The sequence below is a fragment of the Ornithorhynchus anatinus genome, chromosome X2 (genome assembly GCF_004115215.2).
Source record: "Ornithorhynchus anatinus isolate Pmale09 chromosome X2, mOrnAna1.pri.v4, whole genome shotgun sequence".
In the NCBI taxonomy this organism is placed as follows: domain Eukaryota; kingdom Metazoa; phylum Chordata; class Mammalia; order Monotremata; family Ornithorhynchidae; genus Ornithorhynchus; species Ornithorhynchus anatinus.
This window is the reverse complement of record NC_041750.1, coordinates 28,926,497-28,945,009: the sequence shown is the minus strand read 5'-3', so window position 1 is coordinate 28,945,009 and position 18,513 is coordinate 28,926,497. Positions and strand designations below refer to the sequence as shown.

The 18,513-nt window shown below is 50.1% G+C and overlaps 1 protein-coding gene across 6 annotated transcripts in view; it reads left to right on the top strand.

Annotated features, from left to right (window-relative positions):
* The first annotated feature begins 5,816 nt into the window (after positions 1-5,816).
* The window catches only part of ZNF236 (zinc finger protein 236), a 50,052-nt gene continuing 37,355 nt past the window's right edge, over positions 5,817-18,513 (top strand). For all 6 annotated transcript variants that reach the window (XR_003755475.1, XR_003755474.1, XM_029053066.1 and 3 more), the window contains exons 1-3: positions 5,817-5,892; positions 13,966-14,108; positions 16,133-16,297. Coding sequence is in view for 4 of the 6 variants with exons in the window: in XM_029053066.1 (XP_028908899.1) it covers positions 5,835-5,892; positions 13,966-14,108; positions 16,133-16,297 (366 nt within the window). In the remaining 2 variants the exon portion in view is untranslated. The remainder of the gene's footprint in view (positions 5,893-13,965; positions 14,109-16,132; positions 16,298-18,513) is intronic.

Sequence of the window (18,513 nt, the reverse complement as noted above, 5' to 3'; positions counted from 1 at the left end):
GCTCGGCACATAGTAAGCGCTTAACAAATACCAAAAAAAACAACAAAACTAAACAAAAAACTTCTCTATGCCTCAGTTACCTCATCTGTAAAATGGGGATTAAAAATTGTGACCCCCACGTGGGACAGCCTGATCACCTCGTATCCCCCCAGCGCTTAGAACAGTGCTTTGCACATAGTAAGCACTTAACAAATACCACCATTATTATTATTAATTTCCCGGGGCCTCAGTTAACTCATCTGTACAATGGGGAAGAACTTCCTCCTTGCTCTTTCTCCCTCTTAGTCTGAGTCCTGTGCGGAACGGGGATGGTATCTGATCGGATTATCCTGCTTTCATCCCGGCGCTTTCTGCAGCGCTTAACCAACACCATAATTAATTAATTATGAAGTCACAATTCAGTAACGCACCATGGCGGGAGGCTAAGGATCGCTGCCTGGGTGAAGCTCTGGGGAATTGGTTCTGTTTGCGATGGAGGAGGAGAAACCCAAAGGGGCTTAGTACACGGGAGGTCTCGGGGGAGATAGTGGCAGGAGGTGAAATAAGTTTGGAAAGTTCTGTTCCATCAGGTGTTCCCCTTGCAATTACTTCTCCCCCTGTGGGCCTCCGCAGCTCGCGAGGTGAGCTTATTCCGCAGTGCCAGGCAACAGGGAGTGCGAGGTGCCCGGGAACAACAGATTATCAGGTCACGTGTGTGTGAAACAGAGAGAGAGATGCTAACACCTTGCCTCTCAGGCCACGGAGCACCACTCATTTTTGTCTGCAGAAATCTGAGTGTGAAACCCAAACCTCTGAAACTCCTGTGACAAAAATCGTTCCAAAATTTAAAAATGACCCTGCATAGACTGGCAGGTAAATAGTTGGGGAGAAATCAGTGGCAGTGTTCGCTTGGAGATTTCTATCAGGTTTTTGTTTTATTGAGGTGGAATAGACGCACAGTGATAAAAATGAAACATTTGCATTGGGAACAAATAGGCCTTTATTTCTATTTATCCCTTACATCATGTGGTTAGGGCCTGGAGAACCCTCTCATTTGGGTCCTGGCTACGTGGACTGCCACCAACACAAAAAACAGTGCAGGAGCCATTAATACCAGGCCTTTTGTCTCCTCTTCACGTCCTTGACCAAATTTTACCCTTCTAACATTAATGGGGCAGGGATTATTATCTGTATTGGACAGAGGTTAAGTGACTTGCCCACGGCCCTCCTGCAGGTCACTGGGACTAGAATCTTGAGGTATCTAAGTCTCTTGCTATCTCAAGTAAAACTTGGGCTCTTTCAGGGCCAAGTCACTCAGATTCTAATTCTCCCCCTCGTGCATGAGACCCACTTGTCCCTTTGATAGGGTGGATAGGGTCTGGGACTGGATGGGGGCGTGGGAAAGAACAAGCCTGACAGGCAGGTTTTGAAGAACTCGACTCAAAACTCCTTGTGGGTAGGGATTGTGTCATACAATTCTATTAAATTGTACTTCATTCAATCGTATTTATTGAGCGCTTACTGTGTTCAGAGCACTGTACTATGCTCCCAAGCGCTTAATACCGTGCTCTGCCCCCCATTAAGTGCTCAATAAATACCACTGATTGATTGATTGATTGAAGGGCTAGCTTGTTGGAAAGCCCCAGTATGGGGAGACACAAACACAGCACTGAGGGATGGAGGGAGAGAATGAAACAGGGAGCCAGAATTAGGACATGAAGATACATACATTTTCCAGGAGCCTCACTGGAGCCTTCTTGACACAGTGGGGAGTCTACACCACGATGAGTCAGGGGTAGATTTTTTATTCTTCACTTTTTAAATTGGATGAATACCTGCTTTGTGCCTAGCACATCATTAAATGGGTCACAATACATCTAAAAACCTGGGAATGAAGACAGTGTCTGCCCACCAGGGGCTTTCATTCTGAGGGCGGACACAACCAAACCATTTATTTTATTCATTTATTCATTCATTTGTTTATGTATATTAATGTCTGTCTCCCTCTATAATAGCAATGGTATTAGCGCTTACTATTTGGCAAGCACAGTTCTAAGCACTGGGGTAGATACAAGGTATTCAGGTTGTCCCCTGTGGGGCTCACAGTCTTAATTCCCATTTTACAGATGAGGTAACTGAGGCACAGAGAAGTGAAGTGACTTGCCCAAGTCATCCAGCTGACAAGTGGCGGAGCCAGGATTAGAACCCACGACCTCTGACTCCTAAGCCTGTGCTCTTTCCACTAAGCCACACTGCTTCTCTTAAGATTGTGATTCTCTTTCGATTGTGAGCGTGCTGTGGGCAGGGAATGTATCTGTTTGTTGTTGTACTGTACTCTCCCAAGCACTTAGTACAGTGCTTTGTACACAGCAAGTGCTCAATGAATACGACTGAATGAATGAACTCAAGAAAGAAGCAGTGCAAAGGTCGGCAAAGACCAACCCAAACAGTCTGGATCTTAACTGCTGCCTGTGAAACAACTCTGGGGGGTGGGGGGGGGGGGATGGTGTGTGTGTGTGTGTGTGCGCGCGTGCTCGCACACTGGTGTTTGTCAAGTCTGCCACTCAAACCCTGCCTCTAAAGGTCAGCCAGAGTTGGGCTGGGGCCACTCTAGAAAACCAGCCTCGGTTCTCACCAATCAATGGCATTTATTGAGCGCTTACCGTGTGTCGAACACTGTGTTAAGCCCTTGGGAGAGTACAGTGCAACCAGTCTTGCTTCTCGTCAATCGATCAGTGGTATTTATTGATGATGTTGGTATTTGTTAAGCGCTTACTATGTGCAGAGCACTGTTCTAAGCGCTGGGGTAGACACAAGGGAATCAGGTTGTCCCACGTGGGGCTCACAGTCTTAATCCCCATTTTACAGATGAGGTAACTGAGGCACAGGGAAGTTAAGTGACTTGCCCAAAGTCACACAGCTGACAAGTGGCAGAGCCGGGATTCGAACCCATGATCTCTGACTCCAAAGCCCGTGCTCTTTCCACTGAGCCACGCTGCTTCTCTATTGAGCACTTACCATCTGCAGAGCGCTACACTAGCAATTGGGAGAGTACAAAAGATTTATCAGGCACATTTTCTGCTCATAATGACCTTTTTTTTTTCGATTCTGTTCCCCAACTTCGTTTGAAGCATCCCATGTTTCAAAAGACGGAACTGTGGTTCCCGGTCTGAGGTCTGGGGCCACCTGCCGCTTCCAGACAGGGCGAGGTTTAGCTGGGGACAGGAAAATGGGAAGAAACTTGGGAGCAGATGAAGAGGATAAGAAAGAAGGACCCAAAGGATGGAGAAGAAGGGGCTTTTCCAAACCATTTCCTACAACGGAGAGTGATGGCCGCCGCTTTGCTCCAAAGGTCTTTTAAGGAAGCTTTTTGCAGGGATGCTCTTTCGGTTTGGATACATTCAATTTCACTTCTGTTTCGGAGTATAATTATCTGCTGCTAAAAAAGCATCTGCTAGAGTTGGCTGGAGTCCACAAACCAAGATACTCTGCTACATCTTCCACCCTGCTCAAATTGCCATTCGTCCTGTGACTGCAAGGAGCTCGCAACAATTTGGAGGTCTTATAGTTGTTTCTCCATTTTTGGCACTGTTCGGAATAAAGCAAGGCCAGAACTTCCTCTGGCAATAGTGTGCTAGACAGCTAATGTTGCTCGACCTTTATTTTTTGAGGGGTTATTCTGTTGGTGTCCAGCGGTAATCTTTAGTTGGTAAAATCACATATACTCCAAGAGCGCTCATTTCCTCTACCTGCTGTCCCATAGCCGTTACATGTGCATTGGATTTGTGCCCTTTAAACCCTTGATGTTCATCCCACCTTAAGCCCCACAGCACATTTGTTTGTACATATCTGAAATTTATTATAAAGTCTACCTCCTCCTCTAGACTGGAAGTTCCTGTGGGCAGGAAATGTGTCTACCAACTTTGCTGTACTGTACTCTCCCAAGTACTTAGTATAGTCCTCTGCACATAGTAAGTACTCAATACCATTATGAAGTTTATTAAGCACTTGAGTGTACCAAGTCCTGGGGATACAGTACAATCAGATCAAACTAGCCACAATTAGAAGGACCTGGGTTCTAATCCTACTCTGCCACTTGCTTGTCTGTTTGTTTTGAAGTCTGTCTTCCCCCCTAGACTGTAAGCCCGGTGTGGGCAGGGGTTTCCTCTCTTTATTGCCAAATCGTACCTTCCAAGCGCACACGCTTCATACAGTGCTCTGCACACAGGAGGCGCTCAGTCAGTAGGATTGATCAAATCCCAGCTCTGCCACTTGTCAGCTGTGTGACTTTGGTCACTTGCGTCTCTGGGCCTCAGTTCCCTCCTCTGTCAAATGGGGATGGAGACTGTCAGCCCCATGTGGGACCACCTGATCACCTTGCACCCTCCCCAGCGCTTAGAACAGTGCTTGGCACGTAGGAAGCGCTTAACAAACGCCATTGTTATTTTTACTACGATTGGATGGAATGAGAAGCAGCGTGGCTCAGTGGAAAGAGCCCGGGCTTGGGAGTCAGAAGTCATGGGTTCGAATCCCGGCTCGGCCACTTGTCAGCTGGGTGACTGTGGGCGAGTCACTTCACTTCTCTGGGCCTCAGTAACCTCATCTGCCAAATGGGGATGAAGACTGGGATCCTCACGAGGGACCGCCTGATTACCCTGTATCTATCCCAGTGCTTAGAACAGTGCTCTGCACCTGGTAAGCGCTTAACAAATACCAACATTATTATTCTCTGGGCCTCAGTGACCTCATCTGCCAAATGGGGATGAAGATTGGGAGCCTCACGAGGGACCGCCTGATGACCCCGTATCTCCCCCTGTGCTTAGAACAGTGCTCTACACCTAGTAAGCGCTTAAATACCAACATTATAGCAACGTGGCTCGGTGGAAAAAGCCCGAGTTTTGGAGTCAGAGATCATGAGTTCGAATCCCGACTCTGCCCCTTGTCAGCTGTGTGACTGTGGGCAGATCCCTTCACTTCTCTGGGCCTCAGTTCCCTCATCTGTCAAATGGGGATTAAAAGTGTGTGAGCCTCACGGGGGACAACCTGATGACCCTGAATCTCCCCCAGCGCTTAGAACAGTGCTCTGCACCTAGGAAGCGTTGAAAAAGAGCCCGGGCTTTGGAGTCAGGGGTCATGAGTTCGAATCCCAGCTCTGCCCCTTGTCAGCTGTGTGACTGTGGGCAAGTCACTTAACTTCTCTGTGCCTCAGTTCCCTCATCTGTCAAATGGGGATGAAGACTGTGAGCCCCACGGGGGAACAACCTGATTCCCCTGTGTCTTCCCCAGCGCTTAGAACAGTGCTCTGCACATAGTAAGCGCTTAACAAATACCAACATTATTATTGACCAACACCAACATTATGATTGAGTGACTGGGCAGGGCCAGCCAGGTGAGCGTTCTGCGCCTGCGCGGAGAGCGGCTCCCCATTTCCCCGCGCATGCGCGCGGCGCCCGGGCCGTTCGCCCAACCGTCCTCCTCCGGCGCATGCGCACCGCGCCGCAACGGCCTCCTCCCCCCCCATCAAAAAAGTTGGCCGATGGCCCCCTCCCTCTAGCCTCCCCCTCCTCCGTAAGAGCCTCCGGCTTCCCCCCGGGTGCCCGGGGGTCGGCGGCGGCCCCCCCTCCTCCCCTCCGCCCCGCAGGGGACCCGGATGGACGGGGCCCGGCGGGGGGCGCTGCTGCTCCTCCTCCTCCCCGCGCGCGCCGCCGCCCCGCGCGCGCGCCCCCGCCTCCTCCTGCCGTGCGGGCGCGCGCCTCGGTGACTCCCCCCCCCGTGTGTGTGTCTGTGTGTGTGTGTGTGTGTGTGTATGGGTGTAGCTGCCCCGCCGCACCCCAGCCTCCCCCCTCGGGGCCGCCATGCCGCGGGGCCGCCCGCCCAAGCCGAGGGACAGCGGCCCCTCCGCCGCCCACTGCGGTAAGGACTGCCCGGGGACGCACGGACGGACGAGGGAGGAGGGAGAAGGAGAGAAAGAAGGGCTGGGAGGAGCGTGTGTGTGCCGCGCGGAGAAGGCCGGGGCGGGAGGGCCGGAGGGAGCGGCCGGACGGGCGGGCGGGCGAGCGGGCAGGGCGGGCGGAAGGATACGGCGTGGGGCCTCCTCGCCGCCGTCCCCGTCCCCGGCCCCTCCGCCGCGCGCCGCCTGGCCCTACTTTTGTCTCCGGCTTGAGGCGGGAGCGGCTGAGGCGGGGCAGGGCCTCCTCCTCCTCCTCCCTCCTCCTCCTCCTCCTCCTCCTCTTTCCTTCCTCCTTCCTCCTCTTTTCTCCTCCTCCTCCTTCCTTCTTTATACCTCCTCCCTTCCTCATGCTCCTCTTTCCTTCTTCCTCCTCCCTTCCTCCTCCCTCCTCCTTCCCCTTTCTTCCTCTTTCCTCCTTCCTTCCTTTCTCCTCCTCCTTTCTCCTGCTCCTTCCTCCCTCCGCTTTCTTTCCTCCCTCATCCCTCCTTCCTTCCTCCCTCATCCCTCTTTCCTTCCTTCCTCATCCCTCCTTCCTCCCTCCTCCTTCCTCATTCTTCCTCCTTCCTTCCTCTTCCCCCTTCCTCCCTCCTTCTTCCTGCTCCCTCCTCCTCCTTCCTCCCTCCTCCTCCTTCCTCCCTCCTCCTCCTTCCTCCCTCCTCCTCCTTCCTCCCTCTTCCTCCTTCCTCCCTCTTCCTCCTTCCTCCTCTTTCCTCCCTCCTCCTCTTTCCTCCCTCCTCCTCTTTCCTCCCTCCTCCTTCTCCCTCCTCCTCTTTCCTCCTCCTTCCTTCCTTCCTCTTCCCCCTTCCTCCCTCCTCCTTCCTTCCTTCCTCTTCCCCCGTCCGCCCGTCTCCGTCCGTTTCCTTCCTCTTCCTTCCTCCTCCTCCTCCTCCTTCCTCCTCCATTTCCCTTCCTCATACCAGGCTCTGGAAGCCCGGGAGCCCCTGCCGACCCCCTCCCCCTCCCTCCCCTGCAGCCCCAACGGGTGCCCTAGGGATGACCATGTCATAATGTCATGACTAGACATGTCTAAAAAAAAAAACCCAAAAGCCGGGCCCCTCCAAATAAAAATACAATGAATAAATTTTGGTATTCAGCACTTACTATGTGCAAAGTACTGTTCTAAGCGCTGGGGGGATACATGTGATCAGGTTGTCCCAGGTGGGGCTCACAGTCTTCATCCCCATTTTACAGATGAGGGAACTTAGGCTCAGAGAAGTGAAGTGACTTGCTCAGAGTCACACAGCTGACAAGTGACAGAGCCGGGATTAGGACCCATGACCTCTGGCTCCCAAGCCTGGCCTCTTTCCATGCTGCTTCTCTAAGGGCCGCCAGTGGGCAGGCAGGCAGGATTTGGGCCAAGAATTGTAACCCAGAGGTTCGACCAAACTCAGAAGGGCTGAAGTTTTGGCAGGGCTCCTCCCCAAAGCCCTTCTGATTCCCAAATGGACATTTCTTGCTGGCTGAGGTAGCCAAACAGCGGCACCTGGAACGGGAAAAAGGGCATACTTAGCAATGATAATAATGTTATTAAGCACTTAGAATGGGCCAAAGCACAATGCTGCCTCCGAGAGGTGACCTTAGGTGTGTTTGGATGGGCCCGGTTTTTTAGACATGTCTGCTCATGACATTAGGACCCATCTTTGCTGTATGGACTAGGCCGAGTTCAGTTTTCAGATGCGAACATCTAACTGGGACCCGGAGTGTCCATCTGTGGGGCAGCGCAGATTGACTCATCTGTTTGGCAGGGTCAGGAACCCTCCTTTATGCCTATTTGTAATTAGACCTCGCTCAGAGAAGTGGTAGATAGCAAGGAAAACCTTCAAATAAACTACAACAGGCAGAGACTATTGGAGATGCACTTTTTTTTTTGTTGTGCAACTGAGCATTGAGCCCTAGGGCTCTTCCTCCTGGCGATGGGCCCAAGGGGAGGACCAGGCTCTCAAGGGGTTTTCAAGGGTGAGGATGGCCTGGGAGGTATCAGGCTGGACCTAGAGGGGTCTTCTCAGATTGGGTATCCACCTCCTGGTTCCAGTGAACGGGACTGGCTTGGAGCCAGGGAACAGCTGCAGGAGGAGCAGCCTTTGCTTTTAATTTCCTGTTCAGTGTTGGGTGTCATCAGCATCATCGGCAGCATCATTTTTGAGCATCTACTGAGTTCAGGGCACGGTACTAAGCCCTTGGGAAATAGACAATAGAAAGAGAAAATGTGGGCGCTCCCCTTCAAGCAGTTTACACTCTGAGGGGAAGACAAGCAGGTATAAAAGACTAAATATACAAAGGTAAAAGAATGAAAGTGTGTACAAATGAAAATAAAGCAATGAACAAAGACAAGCATCGAAACCACACCAACCCTAACATAAACAATAATAATAAAAATAAGCAAACACCAGTGTGCCAGTGGGAACTGTGAGAGATCTCGGCTCTGCCACTTGTCAGCTGTGTGACTGTGGGCAAGTCACTAAACTTCTCTGTGCCTCAGTTACCTCATCTGTAAAATGGGCTTTAAGAATGTGAGCCTCACGTGGGACAACCTGATGACCCTGTATCTATCCCAGCACTTAGAACAGTGCTCTGCACATCGTAAGCGCTTAATAAATACCAACATTGTTATTAGGACTGTCAACCCCTTATTTCCAGGAAGCTTCTCAAATTCCACACAAGCGGTAGATCAGCATGGCGTAGTAGACAGATCACGGGCCTGGAAGTCAGAGGTCATGGATTTTAATCCCAGCTCCGCCACCTGTCTGCCCTGTGACCTTGAGCAAGTCGCTTTACTTCTTGAGGACCTCACTTACCTCATCTGTAAAATGGGGATGAAGACCGTGAGCCCCATATGGGACAGGGCCTGTGTCCAACCTGATTTGCTTGTAATAATAATAATAATAATGTTGGTATTTGTTAAGCGAGCAACAACTATGTGCCGAGCATTGTTCTAAGCGCTGGGGTAGACACGGGAATCAGGTTGTCCCACGTGGGGCTCACAGTCTTAATCCCCATTTTACAGATGAGATAACTGAGGCACTGAGAAGTGACTTGTATCCACCCTAGCGCTTAGTACGGTGCTTGGCACGTAGTATGCACTTGACAAATACCAGAATTATTATCAGTGGGCCGGTCCTTTCATAGTTATGGGGGGAAAACAGTGAGTTCTTCACCCTCTTCTCATTCGTTGGGCGGCTGAGATCCACACTACCTGGCAGGGGACTTTGGATCAGACTGGGTTGCCTTTGTCCCGGAGTACCATGGTCCCCCTGACCATTAACCCCAGTGCTGGTTTGAAAATCCACAACCCCACCAAGTGAGCCAAGAATCCTCTACAGCCTCAGAGGGCAGGGAATGGATGTACTAACTCTACTGGATTTAGTACGGTGCTCCACGTGCCGTAGGTGCTCAAACACCACCACATTCAGTGACCGACTGTTGATTGAAATTCTTTGGTTGTCCTCACTGTGTGGGATGGAAGAGGACAGCGAGAACAGCCTTATTTCTGGCCTGCCCAGAAAAGCAAAAATGGAAAGGGGTGAATGGTCATAATGACGGGCAGGGGGGAGCAGCAGCTGGCCCCACTGGGGGCTCAGTTAGCTTTGGGGGCTGCCTGGGGATCAGAGCCAGCACCTGGGCTGGGAAAAGAGGATGTGAGAGGAAGAGGTTGTGCAGTCTTGCCACTGCTACCACAAACCGTCCTTCTGAGGTTGTCAGAGCCCGCCCACCCCGGTCTCCATGGCTCCCCTGAAGCACCCCCCCCCCATCACCCCCGTTTGAAAACTCGGAGCCTGATGGCTGCTAAAATGGCCCTTCTTTTTCTCTGCCATGGTAGAAGGAAGCAGAACTCTCCCCAGTTTAGGGGATGATAAAAGGGTAAATTTAGGAGGTCTGTGCAGTCACTGCAGCCAACCCTGGAACTGAGTTTGTGAGGTGTCTACTTGGCCCGAGCATGACTGTCCAGCAAACGCCAGGGGAGCCTTGAGGACATACAGAGCTCACTCTCCTGGGACATGGCCAGTAAAGTGGCCCCCTTAGCCCAAACCATCCTCCTCTGGGGAAGCTGCTCCTGGCTTACTGCTTCAGCTGTTGCCTTCTCTCTTGGCAGCCAAGTGTGTCAGCATCAGTGTGAGGTGAGCGGATGGGTGGCCAGGCAGTGGTCAGCTAAGCTTCCTTCCCTTGCCCTGCTCACCATTCCAGTGCTCCTCCCTCCTTCCTTCCCTCTCCCTCCCTTTCTCCCTTCCTCTCTGCACCCAGTGCCCAGTCCTGGGATGGGAAGGTGAACAGGAGGCTCTGTGTGGGTCAGCTTTACCTCTCATAGTCAATATAGCCAGAACTGACCCTTGTTTACCCAAGAGCCAGCACCCCATTGACTCTCCTCATACCTTGCGTGGCCTAGGATGGGCCCCAGGCCCGCTTTCAGTGATGTTCTTATCTGGTTATGACCCAGCACTGTCAGGGTTGGAGTGAGACGAGCCCCACACCTCCTGACTCTTTTCTATGTTCTCCTCAAACCCCAACGGGGCTTAGGCCTGCTTGGTAGGGCTGGGGCAGGCCTCTATCACCTCCCTCCGGACTCATTCAAACCACTCTATTGTTAGCTCCACGAGAGAGGCTGCGGGACTTTTTCTCTGTCAGAAGTTCATGGATTCTAAGTCTGGCTCTGCCAATTGTCTGCTTTGTGACCTTGGGCAATAATAATAATAGTAATGTTGGTATTTTGCAGAGCACTGTTCTAAGCGCTGGGGTAGATACAGGGTCATCAGGTTGTCCCACGTGAGGCTCACAGTCTTCATCCCCATTTTACAGATGAGGTAACTGAGGCACAGAGAAGTTAAGTGACTTGCCCACAGTAACACAGCTGCCAATTGGCAGAGCCGGGATTCAAGCCCATGACCTCTGACTCCCAACCCCGTGCCCTTTCCGCTGAGCCATGCTGCTTCTCAAGTCACTCAACTTCTCCGGGCCTCAGTTATCTCATCTGTAAAATGGGGATTGAGACTGTGAGCCCCACCTGGGACAGGGGCTGTGTCCAACCTGATTTGCTTGTTTCCACCCCAGAGCTTAGTACAGTGCCTGGCACATAGTAAACGCTTAACAAAATTTTTACTAATTATTATTACTTTGCATCAGTGTCCTCTTGTAGGAGAGTCAGGCTTGGTTTCGCATGGATTCACCTCGGACTGCTAATTTTGCCTCATCCCTCAACCCTGTTTGGGTGTTCCCTGGGCTGGTCCTGTTTTGGGAACTGACTCCCTGCATCGAGCTGGGGGCAGGAGTCCCCTGGAGTCTCCCAGGGTCCGGACTGGGCCGAAGGAGAAAGGGAAGGAGGAGAAGGCAGCCGGGATCCTTTGGGCAGTACCTGGGATAGACCAGGTCCTTGCTCTGAGACGGCCTCCTTTCCTACTCACCCCCACGATAGGAGCCCAGGAGCTGCAGTTTAAGGACAGGTAGAAAAGTAAAACTTTTGCCAAGGTTTTGCTCTTAAGAAAAAAAAAAAAGGACTCAAATTCAGTCGAGCAAGTTAATTTTTCCAGTACATTGTATATACTGTCCCTCGCATTTCTGCCCATCAGCTTCAGTGATGTAAGTTTTGCCCAGTTTTAGGTGCAAAAGTTCTGTGAAAAGCTTCCCCCTCAGTGAGAGGCTGTGATGTGCACTTTACCCCAAGCGGAAATTAGTCAGGCTCTTCTACATTTCATAAGAGGATTTGAAAGGTAGTTCCTTTAATTTTCTCCTCTTAAACCTAGAGGATATTAAGCAGTCAGAAACTCAACCATGCCACCCGCCGATGGCTAGGAGCATAGTCTTTTTAATGAATTCTGAAATGAAATGTCCATTTAATCCAACAGGCCCAGTATTTACTTCATGGAAAGACACTTCCCAAAGGAAACTTCTTAGTAGTTGTGACCAGAGCGACCACTTTTGGCGGGGTGTTGGGAAAGCCAAGTATTATCGGAGATGGTTTTGCTCTGCGCTTAAAGAGAGTATCCTCAGAGGTGTTTTAAGACGTCTGCACAAATAGTCTGAGGCTTGAGCTGGGGCATTTATTGTAAAAGGCTTTCTTTGGCCCCAAAGTGGTCCCAGATCCACCTGGGCTCCTCCATCCTCCCCAGTGCATTCAGATTTTCAGTCTCTGGGTCATGGACCTGGCTGCCCTTGCACTTTTGGAAGAACCTGGAGCGACCGGGGAAGGGAAGCAGTGTTGCCTAGTAGATAGAACACGGGTCTGGGAGTCAGAAGGACCTGGATTCTAATCCCAGCTCTGCCACTTGTCTGCTGTGTGACCTGGGGCAAGTCACTTCACTTCTCTGGGCCTCAGTTCCCCCATCTGTAAAATGGGGGTTAAGACTGTTTGGCCCGTGTGAGAGAGGAACTGTGTCCAACCTGATTAGCTTGTCTCTTCCCCACCACTTAGTACAGTGCCTGGTACATAGTTAGTGCTAAATAAATGCCATAAAAAAAGGGTTGCGGATCCTTGAACTTCCCCACAGGGGATGAGGATTTGATAAAACTGGCTGTGCAAGCGTCAGGTGTATTCTGTCTGGACATATGGGGTGTCCAAGAAAGGGAACCCAAACCTGAATTAGCCGGGACCCAAAAAAAAAACGTTTTTGCTTTTTGGCTCTGCTCCCACTGCAGTGAAACTAATCGCGATTGGCCCGGATGGCCCGGGGCCCGGTGGGGTGAGGAGGCCTGAAAGAGCGAGTAGAGCAAGAGAGACCCCTGCAGGGTCCGACACCCCAGTGACCGCAGTGCTGCAACCCCGGACCTGTGGGCTTACGACTCCTCCGTTATCTTGAAGCTCGAGGCGCAGTTTAAGCCCACTGGTTGGGTCATTCACGAGCCAGAACGTTCCACCCAAAGGCAACTTCAGGAAGTCCTCCACTTGAGACATTTCGAGTTAAGATGAACGGCATTTACGAAGTTCCTAAATTTATGCCTCATTTTAGTTTTATGTCGCCAGCCTCCTTTATGGCATTGGCCCCCAGGACACAATCATTCATTCAGTCGTATTTATTAAGCGCTTGTGTGCAGAGCACTGTACTAAGCTCTTGGAAAATACGCTTTGGCAACAGAGACAATCCCTACCCAACAACGGGCTCACAGTTTAGAACAGGAGCTGGGGTGGAGGTGGAGGGGGTGTTTTTGTGTGTGTATGCGCGCGTGCGCACCACAAAGGGGAAACAGTTTTCAAAGGCATGATGGAAAGGGATGGGGGAGAAACAGGAAAGTTTTTTTCTTCCAGAGAAGTGAATGTCAACTACCCTGTTGTGGAACGCCCTGATGCAATAACTCTGAGTCTCTCTCTCCCTGCAATACATCAAACTGATGTAGCCTCACTCCTCTTTTTAAAATTATTATTAATGACGATAATAATTGTGGTATGTGTTAAGCACTTACTGCGTGCCAAGCACTGTACTAAGCCTTGGGATAGATACAAGATAATCAGGTCCCACATGGAGCTCACAGTCCGAGTAGGAAGGAGAACAGGTTTGGATCCCCATTTTGCAGATGAGAGAACTGAGGTACAGAGAAGTTAAGAGACTTGCCCAAGGTCACACAGCAGGTAAGTGGTGGAGCTGGGGTTAGAATCCAGTCTTCTGACTCGCAGGTCCAAGCTCTTTCTACTAGGCCATGCTTCTTCACTATAATAATAACGAAGAACACAGTTCTGGGGGATTTTGCTAAAAAGGGGTATTGGACCTTGGCTCAGGGAACCAATTCCTTCCTGTGGCTCCTGAGTGTAAATGGGTTCCGTCAGGTTAAGACACGGTTTCCAGGAGGTAATTGTGATGTCAGGCCCAGGATGGTCCGAGTTTCTAACGGCACCACTGCCCTCCCTGTCAGGGCCTAGCACGATCCTCAATCCCTGGTAGCAGTGTAAGGAGAGTAGCTTTCCGAAGCTTCCGGACACAGCTTCATTCGGAACCTTTCAGCCGGTGGATGCGCCCATGTCATTGGTTTTTCAATAGCCTCCGAATTATTTAGATTCGCTCGTGCTATGGGGACACCAACCGTTTTTCATTTTCCACACCTGGGCGATTTTGCAGATGGCGTTTTAACACTGAACGCGGAGAACGCTAATTATGCATATCCAGCTCCTAACTTCCACAAGTGCGATATCTGTCTGCTGTCTTTTCCAAAAGAGACCCAATTTCAGCGCCATCTGCGGGACCATGAGCAGAATGACAAGGTACGACTCCAAGGATAATAATTGTTGGGATTTGTTAAGCGCTTACTATGTGCTAAGCACTGTTCTAAGCACTAGGGAAGCGGTGCTGTGGGGGGATGGCAAAACAAGGATTTTAGTGGGAGAAGGGCAAAATACTGGCTTTCAGAGAAGGCAGAGCCAAAATATGTTCGAAGAATCCTGTCTGCAGTTATCCTGGGCAGCGCTCCTTGAGGGAGGGGATCACGTCTGCAAACTCTAATGTCCTCTCCCAGTAGCTTAGAATAGTGCTTTGCACACAGGCGCTTAGTCAGTGCTATTGATTAATTAGTCGATTGGGTCTTCTTTGGTTTAGCCCACAATTCCTCCTGTTGATTCAGTTATCCCTACCTTTTATTGTCTTCTTTGGTTTCGCCCACAATTCCTCCTGTTGATTCAGTTATCCCTACCTTTTACTTCTGAGCTGTAAGGTGTGGAAGCTGCTTGGAAGAGCTGTTTGATTCCCAAGATCTGTAGTCCCTCGCAGCGAATGATGCACATTCCCAGTTCAAGTAAAATTTCTGGCTCCCTAGATTAGGCAGAGCCCAGGTTTGTCGTTGGTATCAGAACAGGAACCTGAGGCTTCCCGGAGTGCAGGGGGCAGTGGAAAAGGCCCCTGCAGGAGCTGGGAGTGGAGAAATCAGGCTGTGTTAGAGGGGAAGGGCACAGGAAACCACCTCTCCCAGCAGGCCCTGGGATGTGGGGTTGCAACTCCCCAAGATGAGGGCCGGTAGGGGGTTCCCATTAGGGGCTTAGGGTAGGAGGTCCTGATTGCCTGCCCAGAGCTGAGGGAAGGGGAGCCCTAGTAGCAGACTGGACTAGTGGGAGGGAAATTGCTAATCTGCTACTACTTCAGGTGCAGCAACCCCACTTGCTTGAGGGCTCTCCTTTCCTCTTCCTGTTCACCCCTCACCCACCTCTGAGCTTCCTGCTTTTCTGTCTCTCTCTTTCACACACACACACACACACCCATCTTCTCACTTTTTGTCTGTCACCCACTCTCCCACTCAAACACACACACATTCACACATCATTTATCTCTTAGTTTAGGAGAATGAGGGTGTTTCAGGGCCAATAAAAACTTAAGGTGTGTCTGGAATTTGACTAAAAACTTCCATCACACAAGAAATCTCTTCCCTTCCCTCTTCTGTCTTTCCTACTGGCTGGCACTAGTAGGAACTCGGACCACCCCCGGCCCCTGCTGTAACCCTCTCACTGTCAGGACTTGAAATGTGTCCAAAGCTGTGCTTCTCTTGGTAAATGAGGTTCCTGTATCTGAGGAAAAGCTAGGGGAACTGGGTCTCGTGGTGAGGGACCTTCTTAAGTGAGTCTCAGAGAGCGGATGCTGCCCCTGGGGAGACCTTCCTCACTTCCTTTGCACAGTTGCCCCTCAGAGTTTACAAAAGTCATCTCCTCATTTGGGGCCCCACCCTCCTGCCTGCCACAATTCACACTTGAACCTGCATTGTCTGCATTGTCCTCTGCATGTCCTTGGGTGCTGGCGTAACACCTCCGGTGTAGTCAGGGGCCTTGGACAAGGACCTTGGACAGGAGTGGTAGCGGTGGGAGCTACAAGGAAAATTGGACATGGGTCAACCAGGAGATTGAAAACTATTAATCAATCCATAGTATTTACTGAGCGATTGGGAGGGGAGCTTGCAGTCAAGTGGGGGATGCAGACACTATAGCAATTTACAGTCAGGAGGGAGGAGGAAAAAGGGGTCTACACATGAGCTAGTGCTTAAGTAATAAGATATGAAAAAGCAATACAAAAGTGCTACAGGAAATTGTGAGTTCACAAGTGCACAGGTGGCAGGGAAGTGCTGATGTGGGGGGACATGAGATTAATCAGGGAAGACCTCCTGGTGGAGATGTGATTTCAGGAGGGCTTTGAAAATGGGGGTGGTTTCTGGGGCTTATTAATCGCTGAGTATGAACTTTGAACTTTAACCCCAGCCCCTGTGAAAAGCCTGCTGTCTCCATGACTTTTTTGCTTGCCTTCCTAATAGCCTCACCGATGTGACCAGTGTCCCCTGTCCTTCAACGTTGAGTTCAACCTGACACTGCATAAATGCACCCACAGCGGGGAAGACCCTACCTGCCCTGTGTGCAACAAGAAATTCTCCCGAGTGGCTAGCCTCAAGGCACATATTATGCTGCATGAGAAGGAAGAGGTAATATGCTTTTGGAATGTATTTTCCCGATGGGCTTTTCTCTTCAAGCTCCTCATCCTTCTGCTGGTTTAGGCCAGGAAATGGGGCAACTCCCCTGAGGGGGTCTTTCTCCCAGCCTTCTGGCTCACCCAGAAAATAGGGCCAGCTGGTTTTGGGGAGGCTATGGCTTAATTAGCGGGCTCTTGCCGCGGAGGGGATTGAGCTGGGGCAGTGGGAGAAGTTCTGACTGCAAAGGAGAAGAGGAGCCCTTTTTAGGTCTAGACCGAAGACCAGGCAACCAGAGGCCAGCAAGCAGGGTACACCTCCTCTCTTTCTCTTTTCATCTCCGTCTCGCTGTTGGCTTTAGTTTTCTGCTCCTGCTTATGCTTCCTCTTTCTGGGATACTCCTCTAATTTACCAGTGCCACTTTATAGCAAATGACTGCAGTATCTGTAATCTGGAGTTGCTTCAGACTGGGAAAGTCATCCTACAGTTGATGCTTATTTTGTGCTCAGACTTGTTGGGGCTTAGCCCTGGAATCTGCTGCAGAGCCCCAAGGCCTGTCGGGGAAGAGCCCCAGTGTCTGCAAGGGGAGAACTCCAGCTCCTTTTAGTCTTGGGAAGCTGCTGCTGGTCTCTGGGGTGAGCCTGGAGCCCTGAACCTGCAAGTTCTTGAAGTAGTAGGGTTTCTGCTCCTCAAATTTCTTTCCCCTCCCCTTAAAATTCCATGGAGGAAATTGATCTAGTCTGGGAGAGGGCCTGGTTATCCATTTACTTATCAGCTCTTTTCTCCCCCTCCTCCCCAGCCCCTATTCTCCCTCCTCCTCCCAGGCCCACCTGCTCAGTGTGCCTTCTCTTCATTCTCCCATTCCCAATTCCCAGCTCATACCCTCCTTCTTGCCTGACACTCCCTCCCCATTCAAATCTGACAGACTATCACTCTCCCCATCTTCACAGCCCTTCTAAACCTCCACCTTCTCTGGGAAACCCTTCCAGATGAATCTCCTCCTATTCTGGTGGTGTCATTTCACCACTGCCCTCAATATTTAGATTTAACAGTATCCTCTAGCATGCATGTGTGTCTCCTTTTACAGCAATTTACAGTTTCTTTCATCCATCCCATGGAACTCCTCCATCAATGATTGTAGTGATGTTCTTTCTCCTTTTTCCATGTAAATAACCTTTGTAATAAATAACCTCTCCCATTAAATTGTAAATTCCTTAAGGGCAAGGGCCATGTCTTCTACCTTTATTCTTAAGCTCCTATTATGGTGCTTTCCTTATAGCAGGTGCTCTATAGATACCATTAATTTCTTGATTGAAAGCACATGAAGACTCCTGTTTTAATTTTTTGTGATTTTTCTAGTTAATGGAAATTGTAGATTACTAACTCCCCACTAGATTGTAAAATCCTTGAGATCAGGGATTGTGTGTATTTACGAAGTGCTTTGTACATTGCTTGGCATGTGGCAAGAGCTTAGTAAATACCACTGATTAATTGATTAATAGAAACTTGTATAAAAATCAGATGTGTGTCCTCTAGACTGCAAGATCCTTGTGGAAAGGGAGTGTCTACCAGCTCTGTTTATTGTACGCTCCCAAGTGCGTAGTATAGTGCTCTGCACTATACTTAGTAAGCACTCTATAAATACCATTGATGATGATGTGTGTGTGTGCATGTGTATGCATGTTTTAGGAATGCAGATAACCTAAATCAAAGAATCAAAGAGCACTGCATTCCTGAGATCAGCAGTCACACATTTTTCTTAATTTGATGCAGTTCTCTCTATCAAAATACTAAAATGGATCAAAGTGATCAAAGCATTTGAAGTCATTGACAATCACTTCTAGAGCCCCAGCTTTTTCCCAGTCAGTTTAATGGAAGCATATGTTAGCCATAATCTGGCCTAGTATGAGAAAGCAATGAGAGTAGATGGGAAATACATTCAGAGTTCCCACTGTACTCTAATTAGCCCCCAGTGGGTCCATTTTGGGGTGAAGGAACAAGTGCTCTGGCCCTTTTAGGTTGACAGTGATTCAATTTATAGAAAACAATTATGCTACAAGCTTCGAGATGAACTGAACAGCGATATGGACCAGATGAACTCTGCTTTCCCTAGTGTGAAATGTGCATATCTATTTAATCCCACACCCATTTTTCCTCCTTAAATCAAGCCATTCTGGGAATGGTTTCTCATGGCATGATTGGTGAATGAAACAAGGGAAGGATCCAGTCCA